This window comes from Gymnoscopelus braueri (assembly GCF_963280865.1).
Source record: "Gymnoscopelus braueri genome assembly, chromosome: 11".
Taxonomy (NCBI): Eukaryota; Metazoa; Chordata; class Actinopteri; order Myctophiformes; family Myctophidae; genus Gymnoscopelus; species Gymnoscopelus braueri.
The window spans coordinates 20,571,683-20,593,168 of NC_137613.1; the positions used below are offsets into that span (position 1 = coordinate 20,571,683).

The following is a 21,486-nucleotide window of genomic DNA, read 5'->3' on the forward strand; positions in this document are numbered from 1 at the left end:
CACACACACACACACACACACACACACACACACACACACACACACACACACACACACACACACAGTGATAAACACGCAGTGCAGCATTAGTATTGGATGTTTGATTTATCATTTTAATGTATTGCTGGTTACTGTCTTCAAACAGACCGTCTGCTGTTCACCCATTATTATGTCCATTAGAGGAGAGAATGGAGGAGAGCAGATGGAGATAGATGTAGCGCTGTGTGTGTGTGTGTGTGAGAGAGAGATGAGGAGAGGGAGGTGCAGGTGGGCGCAGGTCGGTCCTGTGCCAGAGGAAAGCGTATAGTGATTGATGTGGTAATGCTTGATTCATACGCTGTTGCGCACTCGTGTCATGTACCGAAAATAGCAGATCTACAAGCTCCCAATGCGTCACTCCGCGTCCGCGATGAAGTACAGTATAAATCAGCCTTAATGGTGATGCTGAGAGATGGCCTCCAGGACAGACGTGAACCAGAGGAAGAGAGCATGATGGTTACCTGAGACTGGATCGCTTCAATCTGATTTCTCTCGCTCTCTCGCTCTCTCTCTCTCGCTCTTCTTTTTCCGTCTCTCCCTCTCTGTCTTTCTCTCTGTTATGATGTGATTGATGCTAGAAAATAAAAACCAGCAGGAAAAACAACAGCACTTAATTTCCCTTTTGGATGAGTGATAGCTGTGCGTCCTGCAACACTTGACACCCTGAAAAAGAGTGCAATTCAACTGCAAACCGCTTTCTTAGTCAGCCTGTGCCATGTTTTCCCATTGCAGCTGAAATGGGAGCAGTACTGACACCTGCGGACGGGGGTTGACTGGCCACAGGCTGATTAAAAAAGCTGATTTAAACGCTTGTTTCAACCCGTCACTTAAATGTTCTTGACCGCTTAAAATTTAAAACATCTGAGAGCAGGGATGACTACCTTTACTTTTTGGATGCGATGTGCGGAAAAAGGTAAAAGTCGGTACTGTTGGCCACCGTTCGCCAGTGAGGAACCTCATCTCGGAGCTATATAGTGAAGGGAGAGGTTCTGATCGGAGCTAGTTGTCAGGGTGACTGTGGTAGGGGTGTGTGACTTGGGCTCTGCTGTGGGTGGAATGATTCATGGGAGCAGTGCCAGGGTAAATTGATCAGCAGGTGTTTTCAATTGTCTTTAATGTGCTCTCCTCTAGTAGCATGCTGGACCAGGCCTTGCAGCTATACACACACACACTACGCTAGAGAGAATGCCAGCGAGAGAGTTGGCTCAACGGTGCAAAGTTATAAAAGACTTAGGATTTAAGTCCTTCATAATGAGGATTTAAATGCATAGCAAACAGCAGACCCAGCAAGGCTGTTGTTGTTGTTCATGTACGTGTGTGTGTGTAGTCAATAAGCAGACCCAGCAATCCTGGGCTATATAAACTTGGTGCGCCGATATAATCCTGTGTTGTATGTGTGTGTACTGTGCAGTCAGTAAAGCGCAGAGGCTCTAATTACAAAACGATCTCACTTGTGTCGCAAGAACCCATAGTAGCGCTCAGCGAGCGTGCTACATTGACATAATGATCAATCTGTGGATGGGGGCATTTATACAGTTAGAGTACGTGGCCATTCTCCTGCATTTCTCTCATTAGAGGGTTGGTCAAAGGATTTGAAATTGCACATGGGCATTGAACACTGCCGATTTCTCACTTTCCCCAATTTTAAGCTATTTATTAGCATTTTGCAACAGGCCATGGGATCTGTAGTCTTGGGATGCTGTCCTACACTTTACTTAAAGGTCGGGTCTATAATGCATTATAATGCTTCATAACTCTAGTTATAAATGTTTATAACTAGAGTTATGCAAAGTATGCATAACAAACACTTTATAACTAACTAAGTTAAGATAGTTATAATGTGCTGTTCCGCTGAGCTTATGACCAGCACTCATATTATGTTATAAACGTTGTTATAAGTTGTCATACATGATAATAAACATTTACAACGAGTGTTATAATGCCTTATAAGCACATTATAATGCATTATGAATACGATTATAATGCATACCGACCTTTAAGGGATACTTCACTTTCGGGCCGGGGACACATTTAAAAAAAATATTAAAAATAAATGAAAAAAGTTATGGAAAATTCATGGCCCCCTCACACATTAGTAGGACACTGCGTGTCGTGAGGGGGCCATGAATTTTCCATAACTTTTTTCATTTATTTTTAATATTTTTTTTAAATGTGTCCCCGGCCCGAAAGTGAAGTATCCCTTTAAGTAAAGTGTTACCATTTCTTCCTTTGAAACCTCAAGTTCTATGTTATTTCTTCCATACTAAGGAGTAGACTACCAATGACTGAAAATGTTGGGATAGTAGGTTTTAAACAGTTTACAGTGATTCCTTTAATGCCTGCCACTAAGAGAATCAGGAGAATATATGACTGATCTCTGCTTTCAATTCCCCCAGGGATAACTCCGTACAGCTACTAATGGTTCTTGGGGGATTTCATTTGTACTGACATTTTATCGAGATCAATATAAATTTCATCCCAGTATTGCTTAAATTTGTTATATGATCAAAAGAATATGGACAAAATTGGATTTTGCTGGAAGACAATAACAGTTCAATTGTTATACTTTTAGAGTTAAATTAACTCTCAGATTGTGGTCCAAAGTGCTTTGAATGCCCTCTCCTCTCCATTTGCATGGCATTTGTTTAGGCGGGTCACTTTCAAAACCCCGCTCCCTCTTGTTTCAAATGGAGCCCATTAACTCTCTCCCATCTGAATCACACACTGGTCAGCCTGTGGTCCAGAGAAAGCCCTGTCTGGCTGCCAATATTAATTTGCTAACCATTGAGGTCATTGCGAAAATAGCTTCTCCCTCCCTCCCTTGCTCCCTCCCTCCCTTGCTCCCTCGTCTTTCCCCATAGTCTCTCTCTCTCTCTCTCTCTCTCTCTCTCTCTCTCTCTCTCTCTCTCTCTCTCTCTCTCTCTCTCTCTCTCTCTCTCTCTCTCTCTCTCTCTTCCCCCCCCCCTCAGCCCTCCCTCCCCTCACAGCTCTTCTGTTTACCAGCCTCATTCTGGGCTGAATTACAAGGGAAATGAGGAAGCAAGGGGGGGGCAGGGGTGGTGGGGGCAGGAAGAGGGTGAGGGAGACGAGGGCATAGAGCGGGGACAGGAAGATGGAATAGAGGTGAGGAAATGTGTGTGTGGGGGGGGGATTGGGGTGGGGGGATAAAAAAGATGAGAGATAGGGAGAAGCCAACAGTGAGAGGGAGATGAGGTTGCTGGCCGTCTTCTCATTGGCTGGAATAAAATGAGATTTGTAGCGTGTTTGTCACAGAGGAGCTGCATTTGGACGTCCTGTGGTGTGTTGAGGAGACATGTTTGGAGACATCTGCCTCTTAGTGGCTTCCAATGGGAGATTCCTGTTTTGCTGGCCCATTTCCTGTATTGTGTTTAGCTGGTGACATCCTTACATGTGTGCTTCACCCCGTTAATGAGGTGGAAGCCGCAATCTGACCCATGATCAGTCCAAACCACAATGACTAGACAATAATTGACACCAATTGAAGTAAACGGCTGTTTGACCGCAATTCCAGAATGGTCGGATTGCAGGATAACAAATTAAATAATGCCACAGCATAGCGCACTGGTTCTCAACCTGTGGGTTGGGTCCCCCAGGGGGGTCCCCAGATAACAGTTAAGTGACAATATAAGGACGTTTTAATACTTGAAAAGAAAGAAAAAAGTCCATTACTGCATCAAAGGTAATCAACAAACTATACTATAAAAACTAGTCAGACATTGGCCAAATTGTCAAATAACATGAGAAAGAGACAGAAATTTTGAAAATGGCTGATCTACAAGCTCACAACACTTATCACAATATGTATCTGTGGAACAGAGTCAAACTAAATGTAATGCCTCAACTCCTACAATTCCAAGTGTTTGTCAAGGTGGGGCGGGGGGGGGTCCCAGTTCAAACATGAATATTTTGGGGGGGTCGTGGCCTGAAAAGGTTGAGAACCACCACAGTCCCCCCAGTAAGCTCAGTATACCATTACTGCATTTTAATAGGTCACACCCTATAGCACACGTGCTCATCATCCTCCCTGCATGCAGAAAGGGAGAAGAAGAGTGTTCTGTTTAGTCAGTGTTTGTCCTCCTGTGTGTTGGTGTTATTAGCCATGTTAGCTACACTGCAGTGATGACGGCTAATGGCGAGCTGACGTGTTTGTACGTGATTTAATTATTAGAAACCTGTGTGTGTGTGTGTTTATACATACAATACTGTATGTCTGTTTGTGCGTGGGTGTGAGTAAGAGCCTACATGTTCCTCATCTGTCCTGATTAGGGAATTGATTGCATCATTATCCTGGCTGATAGCATGACGACACACACACACACACACACACACACACACACACACACACACACACACACACACACACACACACACACACACACAGCTGTTGCATATACTGTAGACACATTACGTATACTGCACAATGTATTGATATGTTTTATATTCTATATGGATTGTGCATTATGTGTCATGCAAATCAACATCAAAGAGTTGTGAGTTGTCCGCACATGTTTTCACGGTCCCTTAAGTGAATCCACACGCACAGGGCCGTCTTTTGGCGGCAATCACAGATCGTGTCTGTGTCTGTGTTTGGTAAGTGCGTGCGGACGCGCTGAATATCGTGACGGATCGCGTGCGAACGCACTGAATATCATGAAGGATTGCGGCTTTCATGCCTACTGATGTTAGTGTAAGATGGCGGTCATAGACATAATGTACAGGCCGCACATTACATTATAGATAATGGTGAGAGCAAAACTTGAAAGAGTTGAATGGCAGTAATTGTATGTATGTCTTTGAAGTAGGATTTCACCTGTTGATTATTTTCTTAACGATTATTCTATCAATTACTTTTTCGATACATCGAATAATTGAGGAGAGTTTTGTATTTTTTGTATGTTTTATACAAATCGACAAAAAAATATCCTATTTATATAAAATCCTAGTTACGCACACTAGTGTTACACACGACACACAAAAATAGCCAATCTACAAGCTCGCAAGATTTTGAAAATTTTTGGACATTTCAATCTATTAAATCGATTAGTTTGATTAACTGTTGCACCCTCAGTTAGAAGTATCCTATGTGATACAGTGGCATACATACACTAGTTCTACTGCAACTACCATCCACATGAATGAGAGTGTAAGCTGTTTGTTGAATAGAGCTTAAGCCTTATTACATCATGCAGAATGTATAGCATGGTATGCTAAGTTTATGTACAGATATACACAGCTGTCCAACAAGGGTGATTGAAGGTTAAATGGCATTTATAGCAGCCAGTTGTATACACTGTATCCTTGCTGTCGGGCAGAAATCTTGTTTTTTCAATCATTAATGCTAAAACTATTTTATACTTAATTATATGTACAGTGTCGTGCAAAAGTAGCTAAAATAGCCAATCTTTAAGCTCAGTGCATGCGGCATCTTGACCTGTTTTTGCTATTTTTCTATATTTAACTAATGAAAGTTATTAACACATGAGCTTGTGACTAAATATTAACTACATTGGATCCATTAAAACACAGGTTATTTTTTTCTTTTTCTTTTGTCCTGAAAAGTAATTGTTTTGGACATTAAGTGTTTCCACCCGACAGTGGTAACCTTGTAGATGATGTAAATGGTGCTTTGTAGTCAAATTATATATATATATATTTAACACTTCCTACAAAACTCAGGATTGACCGTATTTCCACGGCAGCCATTTTGCGCTTATGTCATACTCGATTCTGGATTGTCGATGTCACTGAATTTCCAGCTTATTTCATGATGTAATATTGGGCGGTGTACTCCACAGTCCACACAGGGGAAAGGTCAGGGAAGTTCATAAATGCTTGATGAAGTCATGTAGCAAAACGTTATTATCAGCCATTTGATGGCTACATTTTCATAGTGGGTATAGGGTTTCACTGGCTGAAAACACTTGTTTATTTTGGCCATGTAGTGGGAACCAGACTATTTATCCTTTTCAGAAATTCTCTGAGCTGAGAAAACAGCACCAACATGCCAGCAAGGAATTAAAAATGTTTTTTTGGAAAAAGTGCTGCTCTACACATAAGGGCCCAGAACAGGAGATTTAGATATTTATGTGTGTGTTATAAGACCATGTAAACCATTTCCAACTGTGAATATATATATATATATATATATATTTAAAAATAAATCTGCTATCCTGCTACTGCATGAGGCCAAATGTTAGTAGGATTTGGCCTTAACACCAAACTTGCGGTTGGTGTTAATACCATGCCCCGAACCCCACTGATCCAGCATAAGCTATCTTAAACGACAGAGGGGGAACAATAAATAAACGTGGAGAATAAATATTTTGAACAAATCAAAGTGCCCAATTCCAACCGTGCTAATTTGACTTGACGTGAATTAGAGTTTTACTCAGTCAGGGGACATTTAGCCTGCTGTGCATGTCTCTTTCTTTCTCTTGTCCCTCGCACTGACCTGCGGCTACAGTGAGAAAGCCAGTGTGGGCTTGTGGTTTAGGCTGAGAGAGACAGAGGAGGAGAGAGCAGGGGTGGAGGAGAAAAGAGGAGTGGAGAGGCCTACATTAGGAGCAGCAGCTGGTGGTTTTGTGGGGACTAGGAGGGGGAGAAAGTTGGGGTGGGTGTGAGGGACGATAGTCAGAGAGGAAGGGGAGCTGGAGATGATAAGTGTGTGTGTGTGTGTGTGTGTGTGTGTGTGTGTGTGTGTGTGTGTGCGGGCTGAGGTAGGGAGGAATGAGAAGCACGTCAGATATTTTCCAGACGCCCTGGTTTACTGTAGCGAGAGAACCATTCTGAACTGCAGCGAGAGAGAGAGAGATACTACACTCCAGAGAAAGAGAGAGAGAGGGGACAAAATGAACTATGTATGTGAGAAAGAAGAGAGATGGAGAGAACGCAGAAAGAGAAGAGTGAGGATGAGAGACACACAGAAAGAGAGAAAAAGTGAGTCATCGAAGTGAGAGAGAACTGCACAAGAACTAGTGCGTGCTTCCATGTACCCTCGTGTGAATGAATGTACTTTCCCCGTCTCTCCTGCTGTGAAATGCGTGCTCGCGCGCGCACACAAACACACACACACACACACACACACGTGCACAACGACAGTGTCTGTCCAGGATAAGGGTGCGGGGTGGAGCGGGTCACTGCTGCAGCTCATTGTTGTTCTGGTCGACAGACTTCCTGTTCCAGTCAACAGCCACGCCTTCGCCACGACACGGCTGGACACACACACACACACACACACACACACACACACACACACACACACACACACACACACACACACACACACTCTTAACAGAAACACATGCATGCACAACACGTACATACAGTAAGTAACAGTAATACCTACACAGTAAAATTCTGAGTGTTCATTTAACTTAAGAGTGCACAAATGTAACCAAATGGACGCTTAAACCGGTCCATTTGGGGACATTTGTACTCGCTCAGAGATACAAATGGATAAATTATATCCACAGTATGATTTTACTATATGTATATATATGCACAGACATACTCATGCACACATACTGTAACACAGACATACAGTACATACTCAGTTCTCCAGTCAATATTTTACACTCAATACCTCATGCATGCACACATGCACACAAGGCATAATTGACACATGCAAACGCATACGTACATTTTTCCATAAATCCTTTCTGTTGGATACAGACATGAACACATGCGTACCCCACACACACACACACACACACACACACACACACACACACACACACACACACACACACACACACACACACACACACACACACACAGTGAGGGAATACGCACACTTTTCCATTCTTCCTTTTCTTTGTTTTACATCACAGAAATATATGCTCCCTTTCCCTCTCCACACACATACACGCACACGCACACACACATGTATCCTTGGCATGGTGACCCTGTAGTTTGAGCCCTTATTTAGACCAGATGAGTAGAATCGTGCAAACAGTGTGATTATGACACGCTACACACACACACACACACACACACACACACACACACACACACACACACACACACACACACACACACACACACACACACACACACACACACACACACACACACACAGGTCCTTATAAAGACTTCACATGACTTAAATCTAACTTCAACTCCTCCAAAGAACAGATGTGCGCATTTATGGAGTGAATATTTATATGTGTCCAACTTCCCTGCAAGAAGTTCTTTTTTTAACTCCCTTTTGTTCTTTAGCACATTATATAGTTTTTTTATATAGTTTTTGTTCCCATTTCATATGTAGTGAAACTCACAGCTGTTGTTGGCCCAAATAGTTTAAGACGTCCTCGCATTCCTTCTATTAACTGTAATATTTCATTGTCATCCAATGCGACTCACGCTATAATATCCTGAGTGTTAATTTAACTCTGAGTGTACAAATGGACCCAAAAGGGTTAAATTAACACTCAGGATTTGTACTCTGTACATCTGTATGCTTAGACTAGCTCTTTCTGTCCATGCTGCTTTAGAAATCTAATTTGCCTACAGTATGTACAGGTGTGTGTGTGTGTGTGTGTGTGTGTGTGTGGGTGTGTATGTTTCTGCGTGTGCATGCATGTCTCGTTCAGTTTGTCAACCACATGAACCCTAGCGTTGCTATTCAGGGGTGAACATCTGGCAAAAATAGCACATCTACAAGCTCGGTAAAGAGATCTGGTGTAGAGGGAGAAAAGGAGGGGGGGCCTAGTACAGTAGACTGGGGGGCTGGGGGACTCCGGTCAATGGGTTTAAGTACAGTATGTAAATGTTCCTTGAATTTTGTGTCTGTGTGTGTGTGTGTCTCTCTCTCTCTCGTTGTGGCCAGTGAGGTTTGGCTGCCGCAGCGTTGTAAAGCCACTGATCCTAATTGTCCGTGTGTGTGTGTGTGTATGTGACAGAGTGGTATTGTAGGTTTAGTGTGGGACAGAGAGAGGTCTGTGTTGGATCATCTCTCAGTCATTTCCAGTCAGGGAAGTCAAGTCTGGTTGACTTTTAACGCCGGATGGCTGCCTCTGTTGTCATGAGAAGAAGACGGACCCGGTATTGTGGCTAGACAGGCATGGCGTGTGTGTTTGAATAGTGTGTATCTGAGTGTGTGTGTGTGTGTGTATGTGTGCGCGTATGTGTGCGCGTGTGCGTGTGTCCACATGCGTGAGCACTAGTTTGCGTGTCTGAGCTTACCCTACGTGCTTACTTGTGTGTCTGAATGGTGTGTGTGTGTCTTGTAAAGCAGTGTGTGTGTATGTGTTCGAGCGTGCGTATGGTGTCGACTCAGCCTTTTCCAGCCAGCCCCTTACTCCCTAATCCTGATAATCCCCCCTCTCCCCCTCCCCTTTTTCCTCCTCCCTCTTTTCTCTGCCCTCCACTCCCCACCCCATCCCCCGTCTCTCACCCCTCTCCTATCTACTCCGTCCGTACCTCCCTCCCTCCCTCCCTCCCTCTCTCTCTCTCTCACTCTTTCATTCTCGCACTTTGTTTCTTTGTCCCTAGTGTTTTTCTGTCTTGTGACAGCTCACTCGCTGTTATCACACAGACTAAATACCCAGTACCGGTATGTTTTTAACATGTCTGTACTTAATACGGTGCTGCTACACACATACAAACAATGTTAACTAGCAAAACCAAGCTAAAGGTCTTTGTTTTGTTTTGTTAGTTTGTTTCTTCCCTCCTTTCTGCCTTTCTAAGCCATATGAATTTCAGGTCCTTCAGAGTGGATAGGCAGTATCCTTGGAGGCTTTGCATACTAACATATGAGAACATAACATATATTTGGCATCACACATCACGTGGATCTAACCTGCCATCTTGTTGTGATCCGTGTCTCTCCAGGCCTTCGAGAGGGAGCAGGGGGATGGTGTTCAGCCTAGACTGCAGCATGTCAACGCGGTGGGCCAGGGTCTGATCCAGAGTGCTGCTAAACACACAGACACACAGGCCCTTGAACACGACCTGGAGACAACCAACCTCAGATGGAACTCGCTCAACAAGAGGGTGAGGCGCTCTGGATGTTGGTGTTTGTGTGTGTGCGTGTGTGTGTGTGTGTGTGAGAGAGAGAGAGAGAAATAGGCATCCTTCGTTACTAATCAGTCCTGATTTAGGACATGATTGTCCAATTTGCCCATGACGGAGGTTTTGGACATGTACCATGAAAACGGAATGGTGTGTGTGCGTGCGTGCGTGTGTGCATGCATGCGCGTGTGTGTGTGTGAGAGAGAGACAGGTTATATACCATTTGTATTTCACATCTTAAAATGGCGTTTCCCTATAAATGGATCGTTGTTGTGGTACCTGTCATTCTGCAAGGTCAATGACAGATAAATGCAAGTGTACACAACCCAAAGTATGAACGCTCATTCCGGCAAATTTCACACCACACTCATCTCTCCCTAGGTGGCGGAGCGCATCGCACAGCTGCAGGAGGCCCTGTTGCACTGTGGGAAATTCGAGGATGCCCTGGAGCCACTGCTCAGCTGGTTGAGCGACACGGAGGAGCTGGTGGCCAATCAGAGGCCTCCGTCTGCCGAGTACCGCGTGGTGAAAGCCCAGATCCAGGAACAGAAGGTAGGCAAGGGGGACCGGTTCCCAAACAGTGGGTCAGGACCCATTTTGGGGTCGCGAACCCATTTTTATGGGCCACGAGTAAATATCCCATTTATCTTATCTTTTTTTTTCTTTTGAATTTGCTAAAAAAAAAATATATATTATTTCTAAATATTTTCCAAAATCAGAAGAAAATCTAAACTTCTCAGAAAAAAATACATACATTTTAAAAACTTGAAATCGTGAAGTAGATCGGCTATTTTCTGTCTCAGATATCTTTTATAACAGTTATGATCCAAACAATTATGAGTTGCTTCCCTATATTCCGTATTCCCTATATATTTTTCCAAAAACAAACATACGAAGCATACACACAAAATAAACAGGTACAATGAAATAAAATACAAACAAAGACAAACTGTAGCCTACATATGGGGTGAATTCTCGTAACTGGTTCACAACCAAGGCTGCCTTTATATTTCCAAATATGTGTCTCGGCTAGACGGCTATTTTCCCGAATAGTTAGCTCATAACACATGTTTTGTAAGTTTGAGTACCGGGGAGACATCAAATTCCTTCTTTTGGGTCTGGAGCTGGTACCACTGGGCAAGAGGACCAGGCAGAGGGAGGGGTTGACGTACAGTACATGAGTGGGAGGTTAGATGGATGGTTGGATGAATGGATTGGGTGGATGGGTGCATGGATGGAAAAGATACTCCTGCATTATGACATACACATATTATAACAACAAACAACCAGCAAATCATATCACATATCATTTACATAATATCACTAGTACTGTAAACAAGTGGACCTTGGTCACATGATTTGAGCGAGGCAGCGGTCCATGAAGGGATGTTTGGGGCAGTGCTCGTGTGCTGCCTGCAGTCATTTGTAAATCTCATTTACGTGTCCCAGTTTTTCTGTTGCTCGTCTAAAGCCGGTGCTGTTGATCAAACAAAACAAAACAAAATTCTCCACCAAAGATTGACTCAACAGAATTATGATCTGCGTTTTCTGGTTCTGTCCTGGATTGGCCTAAGAGCTAATTGAATGAGAAACACACACACACACACACACACACACACACACACACACACACACACACACACGCACAGACTCTCACAACATGATCCGTCTGCCTGGCATAGAAAAGGGTCCCAATTGACTGTCTGCCAGTCTGACTGACACAGACACACGCACAGACGGTAGACTGCTATTGTTTTCAGAGAAAACTACTGAACTCACTCTCTCTCTCTCTCATACACTCTCTCTCTCTCACACACGCACGCACACACACACACACACACATGTATGGCACACACACGCAGTGAGGCACGCATACAAACACTTTTCCTTGTTTATCAAACACACACTTCCCGTGTTTGTGCGCACAAAGCCCAGCGGTCTCGGCCAGCGATCAATCACGCGTGTTTGCATCCGTGACGGAGAGCGTGAGGGAGGAGTCACACGGCCGGGCAGGTCAGGGAGGAAACCGTGGATAAGTGCATTCCAGGGGCAGCACTGAGCCGGGGGACAAGAACGGCTTTAGAACACAGAGACGGAGACACATTTTCAAGAGGAAGGAAGTGGAATAGAGCTCGACTGTGTTGATGGGAAAATAACAGTAATATCCTGTGCAAAGAAAATGCGTCTGTGAGTTTGACACAGTTTGGGCTGATATGCAAGTAAACACACATGAATAACCTCTACTGACGGGTTGTGTGTGTTTCCTCCAGAGATGATACTGAGAGATAACTAGAATCAGAATCAGAATCAGAATCACGTTTATTGTCACATCACAGGTTTACAAGGTAAAAGAGTGGGTGAAATTCGTTTTTGTACATCATTCCCATCGCAACGTTAATTCCATAGAAAGAAGAGGGGGGGGGGAGAAGAAGAGGGGTGGGGGGCAAGTGGGAAGGAGATCAAAAACAAGAGAACAACAGAAGGCCAGACAAGTTATCTACATATTTACAAAGTACCTGAGATAATAAAAAAACTAAGGTGCCTGAGCATAGCAGCAATGTATGTGTACTGTGCATGATATATACTTATACTGTGCATGATATACTTATATATGATATAACTGATATAACTAGATTATAGACCAGTTCAGTTTAACCACACAAACCCAAGCGTCCCTATTCTGAACTGAAAACATTTGACAAACATACAGTAGCTGGTCTACATGCTCACTTGTAGATCAAGCTTGTATATCGGCTATTTTAAAAATGGAGCAGACAAATTATAGAGCCCTGGGGAACGCCACTCAACTAAGAATATAAGGTTTAAGAGGTTAAGTGTTTATTGAATTGAAAAAATGCAAATATAAAGAAGTAGACCTATGTTTTCAGCTGTCACTTCTACAAACAGTTGTATCTCTGGTTCTCCAGCTCCTCCAGCGTCTGTTGGACGACCGGCGGCCCACAGTGGAGATGATCCGGGCGGAGGGAGAGAGGATCGCGGCCACTGCAGAAACACAGGATCGGGACAAGATCCGCACCCAGCTCCACAGCCTGGGAGAGAGATGGGCTGAGCTGCTGGACAAAGCCGGCGCTAGGTAAACACCACTAGGCTCAGTTAGTACAACGACAATGTTTCACTTTCTGTTGAGTAGATTCCAGTAGCCATTCTGGTATTTGCAGTATACTGCAAATTATAAAGGAAATACGATTTTTTTTACAGTAATGCCAGTTTTTGATATGTAGTATCAGCTCGCCTCGCCTTTATTTTAAATGTCAAAAGTTTACAGTTCAGGACTTGACCAGTTAAAATCAATTCCATTACATGCTACTCGGATAAATAAATGTCCAGAGTCATTAACTTTGAATTGATATGTTCTCTCTACTAACAGTTCCTGTTCTGTGGTGTTGTATAGGAGTGTATTGAACTTGCAAGAGTTCAAAATGCTTGTCATCTTTTCAATGTTATTCAATCTCACCATTTCATTACCATTCTTGCCACATCGGTGTACAGGAATGGACGTGGAAATGACCAAAAATGCTAAAGCCAACACGGCTAACACCAGGATAGCATAATAAAAACATGAGGCACATGTTTACATTGGGATTAGCAACATTCTAAAAACTGTGTGCTTTGGATGGACGTGTGAGTCCTTCACAGAGTGAATGCGGTTATAGAGGCCTTTCCACCCCCACCGAGAGAACACACACACACACGCACACGCACACACTCAGCACAAGGTGCATTGAAGAGGCTACTGGATACTGAGGATAGGATACTTATGCTCATGTAAACCATTGTAAAACATTTTTTACCACCATGCAATATTTATAGCATCCCAGGCAACACTGTCTGTCAGATATGGACATACTGTATATGATGCAGTCCACTGTCTGTTACGTACACTTCATAAAACAGAACTAAAGCATGTATACTGTAAAAACACTATAGGCCTGTCTGTAAACACATTAGAACCTTGTGTACTATACTGCATTGCAATACAGGCTCACTTATAGTCACACTCTCTGTCTCCTACCAACATGCACATACACATATCTGAGCAAATGCATTTAGTCTCGCACGCGCAAGCGCACACACACAAACAACTTTTTGTGTGTTTTTCAAAACATAAAATTCATATTAAGCACCTTCACAGCAAAATTTCATAAACTGTGTGACCATGAAAAGAGGACAGCAATATTGCAAAACCACTATTTTGTAGGACAAATCTGTAGGAGTGAAAGTGAAAAAAACTAAAAACAATCAGTGAAAAAACAGTCAACAAGCATTCGAAATACCAATGAAAACTATAAATAAATACAATAAATCCCCTCCTGTTCTATTTTCCCCCACAGACACTAAATTTAAACTGGAATGTGCCCTGGAGGATCTGTTGTGCTTTCCTCGTATCTTGCGGTGTTAAATTGCGTATTGATTGTGTGTTTTTGTTTTGTTTATTCCACCAGTGAAGCTGTGGGCAAAATACTGCATATTTCCAATTTTCATGGTGCATTTGGACAAGGTTAGACATAGACAATGTCATGCAGACAAAAAAAACTATCCGTAACCACTTGAACCCTATATACTTAGTTGACCGGAGTCTCCCAGGGGTCTATACTTGGTCCCCTTTTTTCCCCGTCTACACCAAATCTCTTCGCCAAAAATAGCTCATCTATAAGCTTGTAGATCTGTTATTCTCATGCAGAGAATAGGGACGCTAGAGTTGAAAAAAAGAAAAGAAGAGAATTGAAAATTAAGGTTTCTATTAACGTTTCTATTCTATTCCCCAATTGGGAAAGTTAATTTGAAGCAAAAGAATACAAAAATAATCATAGAAAACACCATAATAAATGCTCTCCTTCCTCCTGTGTGTTTGTCCCCTCCAGGCAAAGCAAGCTGGAGGAGCTGCAGGTGTTGGCCCTGCAGTTCCACGAGGCTCTGGAGCCTCTGGGAGAATGGCTCGGCACCACAGAGAGACGCCTGACCTCCGCAGAGCCCATGGGCACCCAGACGGCCAAGATTACCCAGCAGATCACTAAGCACAAGGTACTGTTTACACAGGCTGAAATGGTGCCAGGCTGGGTCCGTTTGCACACTGGTTCAATGCGAGTGTGGTTTTATGGCTGCACAGGAATCCCTTACCTTACATGTTTTTTTAAGGTAGGGGTTAGGAAAAGAACATAGTGCCGTTGCAGAGAAGGTTTTGTTAAATATGAGTGTTAATTGAACTCGGAGAGTGCACAAATGGATTGGATCTGACTATGGAGATGCTATGGAGAGACGAGTGCAGTGATCTACAGGTGTGGAAAAAACCTATAAGGTCAACACATTTAAACTGAGTAAATTATCACTCGCATCACAACATATGATTTTTCGCTCGATTTATTTGTGTTTTTCATCAGATCAGTTCATTCAGAATAATTTCTGTTTTTGTTTTCTAAGTTATTTCATCTTTCACATTTTTATGATTTGTCATTCATGATTCATGCTTCATATATGATTTTTCTTCTGCATGCTCACGTTTTGTGTTTTACCCTTTTTTGTTGTTGTCTTTTCCGTTGTCTTTTTTTCTTTTTCACACCCCATCATCTTTCCCTCACACACACACACACACACACCTCCCAGGCCCTCCAAGAGGCTGTGTCCTCTCGAGGAGCCGAGGTCGGCCGCCTCGAATCCCTCGGCCAATCCCTGACGCCGCTCAGCTGCACGGCCGACCGCGACTGGCTGAGCGAGCGTGTGGGATCGGTGCGGTCGGGCCACTCGGAACTGGCCGACTGGTGTGCGCGGCGGGCGGGTATGCTGGAGCAGGCGCTGGCCAACGCCCAGCTGTTTGGGGAGGAGGAGGTGGAGGTTCTGAACTGGCTGGCAGAGGTGGCCCAGAGGCTGACACAGGTCTCCATCCAGAGCTACCAGCCACAGCTACTGGCTGAGCTGCACAAACACACTCTGGTACGGCCTTGTATGGTAACTGATGGAGTGCAACTTGACACTGTTAAAAAGCAGATCTTCAAATACATCTTTTAATGTTTAATGACATTGGTAAAAATAATTAGACCGCACAAACTCACTGCGGTACTGAATATACTGTACATGTACCAGTGTAATGGGAGAGAATGCTGCTCAATGGTATTTGCAAAAGTGGGTACTGCCTGGTGATAATAAGCACAAACATGTTGTTGTGGTAGGATTTTTTTAAATAATATAACATGTTGCCTGGAATCTAATTTCATATATCATGTACATAAGGTAATAATACAGGTTATTTTTTAATATTTCCATGAATTAGTACTAATACTAATTAGTAACTAATTAATGGAAAGGCTGTGGATTGAATCCCATTTGAATGAAATGGTTCTCATATTACTGTATGGATGTTAATTGTATTTGCTCATCTCTCCCTTACCTCCAGTCTCTGAATGAGGAGATTGTAAGCAGGAAGAAGACAGTGGACCAGGCCATCAAGAACGGACAGTCTCTTCTCAAACAGACCACAGGTAATCTACAGCCTTTAACCTTTACAACCTCTCTCTCGCTGATGTAACTTGCTCAGTCACCAACATCCTATAAACATGTATTAAACATCATACGAGTAACATGAGTTTCCTTTTTTATTTTTCCCGTGGGAATATTTTCCTGAATTTGTCTTTTTTCGAGGCAGCACACTACTTCCTACTCCTTCAATTATAAACATTCATACCTGGGTTGCTGCCCGGTACAACCACAGTCTTCTACTGCTGGCCACTGAGCAGCTCCAGTTAAGTGGTTGGTGTAAGTTGTTAGGGTGGCAGTTGTTTGAGGGAGGGTAGTGCATGACTCATTCACTTCCCCTGGACACATTTTCTCCGTCAGGGGTTTGAATTGGCATCTTTCCGGTCACAAGCTATCTACCGTAGCACTGACACCGAGCAAAAAATCCATTAGCCCTACTGCTGTCCATCCATCCCTGACATACTGTATACTGTACAATAGAGCAGTTATTTATTTTCTGTCTGGGCATGACTTTTTTTCTACGGCCCATATCCCTTCAACCCTTGGGGCGGCCGTAGCTGGGCCATCTGGTAATCAGAAGGTCACTGGTTCGCCTATCGTTCTATGTGTCCACGTACCCCCCCCCCCCCCACCCCAAGCCCTCATCATAACCATCTGAGCAGCCATCAGCTGTGTCAAGCTGAAACAGAATTTCCGCCACAGGATTAATAAGGTCTACCATCCAAAAAGCCAAATACAAAACCCTTCTGATATACAGCACTATATATCAGCACTACTGACCTACTGTATGTACTATTGTTGTTTTTCCTATAGAAAGCCTATATAGTATTAAGAAATGAAATAAAAGCCTCAGTACGGCCTATTTCTCTTCAAATGCTCACCTTTGTACCAGTAGCCGTTTTGTTCAATAGCCTGTTGTTGCAACGTGCAAGGAGATGAAAACCCTTACATCTGGTGAGCTGTTCGGACCACGAGGAAGGGTTAAGCTCAAGGCAAAATGAAAACAATATCGGGAAAAGAAAATGGTCGTTGATGTTTTTTGTTGGCTAGGTAGCTAACTAACAGCTGTTACTCTGATAAGTCGTTTCCCAGGGCAACGGTTGTAAACCGGATGTTCACAAAGGTTGGAACAGGGCAGCTGTGTTATTGTTTACATCCTGAAACTGACTATATATAGTAGGGCTGGGCGATATGCCTTCAAATAAATATCACAAATATTTCAAACATTTGCCTCAATAACGATTATGAAAAATATGTATTTTAATGAAAATGGCAGATCTCCTACCTCACAACGCGGTCACAAACTTGTAGATCGGCTATTTTCACAATTTCTGTACACCACCATTGTACAACGAAGTATAAGATAGGGTGAAGTCGTTAATCAGACTAATCGATTTAGTCGATTATAAAAAATCTTTTAGAATTTCTTCATGTCCCCCCCCCCCCCCCAAAAAAGAAACAACAACTTGCTTTTCGATTTTCTAAGATTAAGTCGGTTATTTGTTCCAAATATCGGTTTCTATAAAGTTTTGTCTAATTGCCCAGCCCTAATAAATAGCTCCGGCATGTATGACCTGTGTGTGTGCTACCTGCCTGTAACCCTACAGGTGAGGAGGTGCTGCTGATCCAGGAGAAGCTGGATGGCATCAAGTCACGCTACGCTGAGATGACGGCCGGCAGCAGCAAGGCCCTCCGCACCCTGGAGCAGGCCCTGCAGCTCGCCACGCGATTCGCCAGCGCACACGAAGACATCAACCAATGGCTGGACAACGTGGAGACGGAGCTTAATAACGTTGACACCGATGCCGCGCCCGCCTACCAGAACAGACAGAAGGTGGGAGGAGTCTGTGTGTGTGTGTTTAAGTGACGGAGCCTGCTGTCTGGCTCATGACAGCATATGACAGCATAAAGTTTGTTTATGTGCCTTTGAAATAGTCATAAAAAAAACCACTGTTGCTAGCCAATGTACTCGAGATAGACCAGAGAGACAATTGTGATGTGATGATGTGTATATAGCACTATGTTAAATTACTTGATACCGACATGGTTTGTTTCCTGATTTATTATTAACTCACTGGCATGGTATCAGCTAGTTATTAATGAGTGTTTGAGACACACTAATAACATCATGTTATTTTAATGACTGATTGACCTCTTTGCCAAGAGGCAGATGTGCAATGCCATGACTTCAACGCTATAGACATATTGATTCCAATAGGCTAAATAATGGTACGAAGGATATTTGGAAAGAAATATCTGCATCATTGCTAGCATCTACTTTTTCTTTCTATTTCAACTCATGGCGAGTCCACCTTAGTAAAGGTGTGCGTAGAACTCACTAGCCTTTGGTAACAAAAGTTTACCTCCGCCTCTCAGGAGCTGAAGAAAGTATCAGCGGAGAAGCGTTTGGTGTTGGACACGGTGAACGAGGTGGGCAGCGCGCTGCTGGACCTGGTGCCGTGGCGTGCACGCGAGGGGCTGGACCGTCTGGTCGCTGACGCCAACCAACGGTACCGCCAGGCCGACGAAACCATCACTCAGAGGGTGAAACTGGTACAGGCTGCCATCCAGAGGTCACAGCAGGTACTGCTACCTACCGTCATTGCCTTACTGTGTGCAGTATTTGATGTTGAGGATGTTGGGTTGATTTACTGGTAAAAAATACAGGATTTTACTTGTTATTAGCGGTAAACAGATTAAAACTATTCACCCAAACAACTGCATAACATGGATTTACATCAGTAAATGTACATTTGTCAATAAGCATTTAATAAAGTAGTTTGTGATGCAGTAACTGACATTTGTTTTGATTAGAATACATGTTCAATAACAAGGGTCTCCCTGTCTCTTTAGCTCTTTGGTAAACAGAAGAAAAAAATCTAGCTCAGGATACTGATTCATTCAGTCAGAAGAGAAAGCTTAATACATAATACAGGATGACCAAGTGAAATTGGAAGTTATGAAACAAAAAGAATGAGCAGACAAAAATTGGAACTGGGAAACAAGCTGATAAAGGATTTTTGTGGGGTTCTTTTTTTCCTGATTGGATGAACTTTATACCATCTTTCAAAGTTACAAAAGTGCTTACAAAGTGCTTTAAAAAGCGCCAAATCACATAAAACAAAGTGGCCTTCCCAGTGTGTCATGTCTAACGTGGAATCGTCCCTCCTTCAGTATGAGGAGGCTGTGGATGCAGAGCTGGCCTGGGTGGGCGAGACAGAGCGCAAGCTGGCTTCTCTGGGGCCTCTCAGCCTGGAGCCCGACGTGACGGTGGCCCAGCTGCAGGTGCAGCGAGCCTTCAACATCGACATCATCCGACACAAGGACACCGTGGACCAGCTGCTCAACACCAGGGATGACATCCTGGAGAGCTGCAGCGATGCCCAGAAAGACACACTCATGGTGAGGAAGTGATGGAGATGGCATGAGGGATAAAGGGAGGGATGAAAGTAGGAAAAAGTTATATTGGGAATGGAAAAGAAGTCTCTCGTACAAGAGGAAGTATGAAAGAAAAGACCCAAAAAAAAGAGAGAAGTAATGAGATGAAACACGATATTTCAAAAAATTATATACTGTATTTATTTCTATGTATTATTAATGGATTTTGCTGTGCCACTCGTCTCCTCCTCTCAGGTGAAGACAGACTCCCTGAGCGCCCGCTATGAGGCGGTGAGCCAGAGTCACGGCGAGCGTTTCTCAGCCCTGGAGCAGGCCCAGGTCCTGGTTGCCCGCTTCTGGGAGACCTACGAGGAACTGGAGCCCTTCCTTGGAGAGACGGAGGCACTCATCACCCAGCTGCCCCCGCCTGCCATCGATACAGACGCACTCCGACTGCAGCAGGACCAGATGAGGGTAGGAGAGGGAAAAACAGCAGAGGGACAGTTAAAGAAGGCAGAGTGGAATAGCCAGGGTTCGATTTGTAAAAAATCTGTCTATTGTATAAAAAAGACATATAGCGCATATAACCCATCCAACATGTTGTGAGCGTGTAGATTGGCTATTTTTGCAATTAAACAAATTATTATAATAAAATAAAATGCATTATAATTAGAAAATAAAACAATCTTGGCCGAACAAAGGGACACCAGGCTTAATGTGGTTAGCATAAATCTTTTAATTAAATTGTATATAGTGGATGCTCGAATATATTATAAAACGACAAAAATGAATATATTGTGATGTCAATAATGTCATACAATATAAAATTATATATTGTATATATACATCTATTCATCTCCATCTCATTCTTCCATCCCCAGTGCCTGAGAGAGTCGATCGCGGAACACAAACCCCATATCGACAAGCTGCTGAAGATCGGGCCCCAGATGGTGGAGCTCAGCGTACAGGAGGGAGCCGCGGTGCAGCAGCGCTACACTGACGCCGAGAGACGCTACTTGGCCATCAAGGAAGAAGTCAAAGGTCGGGCAACCTCGCTGGACGAGGCCGTGTCCCAGTCTACACAGGTACGTAATGGAGGACTGACCGTTCAGTTGCTGAGGTGTCACTGTCTGTTAATGTCAGGCCTGGGTCAAATACAGCAAAGTATATGCTGATGCATTTGCTGCCTAATGTTAGCTTATATAAATGCCAAATAAGTGTGGTTAGGTCTATTAGACGGTTAGATTTTGACAGTGAATGCCGAGAAGGTCATAGAATCACAGTGAAGCAAATTAAGAATAATCCCATCTGGTACGGCCCAAGATGTTAAAAAAAACAAAACAATAGATGCTACTTTTAGGTCCTGGTCTACTTAGGGTTCTTTGGTTGGTGTTTGCAGCCTACAGCTGACATAAAGCTGGTCATCTTGACTTCGGCATGGCATCTCTGTGTGTGTCTGTGTGTGCACTTGCATTACACCAATTATTATGTCGATACGTTTATTGTGAGAACCGCTTGTTTGTGGTGTATGTGTTTTATATGTGACAC

General features: G+C 43.4%; 1 protein-coding gene across 11 annotated transcripts in view; it reads left to right on the forward strand.

The window, feature by feature from the left end:
* macf1a (microtubule actin crosslinking factor 1a) overlaps window positions 1-21,486 on the forward strand; it is a 301,232-nt gene that overhangs the window by 252,225 nt on the left and 27,521 nt on the right. For all 11 annotated transcript variants that reach the window (XM_080442895.1, XM_080442891.1, XM_080442892.1 and 8 more), the window contains 11 exons: window positions 9,892-10,053; window positions 10,453-10,623; window positions 12,999-13,165; window positions 14,955-15,114; window positions 15,694-16,020; window positions 16,481-16,565; window positions 18,168-18,394; window positions 18,937-19,143; window positions 19,735-19,962; window positions 20,194-20,412; window positions 20,820-21,023. In XM_080442895.1, coding sequence (XP_080299021.1) covers window positions 9,892-10,053; window positions 10,453-10,623; window positions 12,999-13,165; window positions 14,955-15,114; window positions 15,694-16,020; window positions 16,481-16,565; window positions 18,168-18,394; window positions 18,937-19,143; window positions 19,735-19,962; window positions 20,194-20,412; window positions 20,820-21,023 — 2,157 coding nt within the window. The remainder of the gene's footprint in view (window positions 1-9,891; window positions 10,054-10,452; window positions 10,624-12,998; window positions 13,166-14,954; window positions 15,115-15,693; window positions 16,021-16,480; window positions 16,566-18,167; window positions 18,395-18,936; window positions 19,144-19,734; window positions 19,963-20,193; window positions 20,413-20,819; window positions 21,024-21,486) is intronic.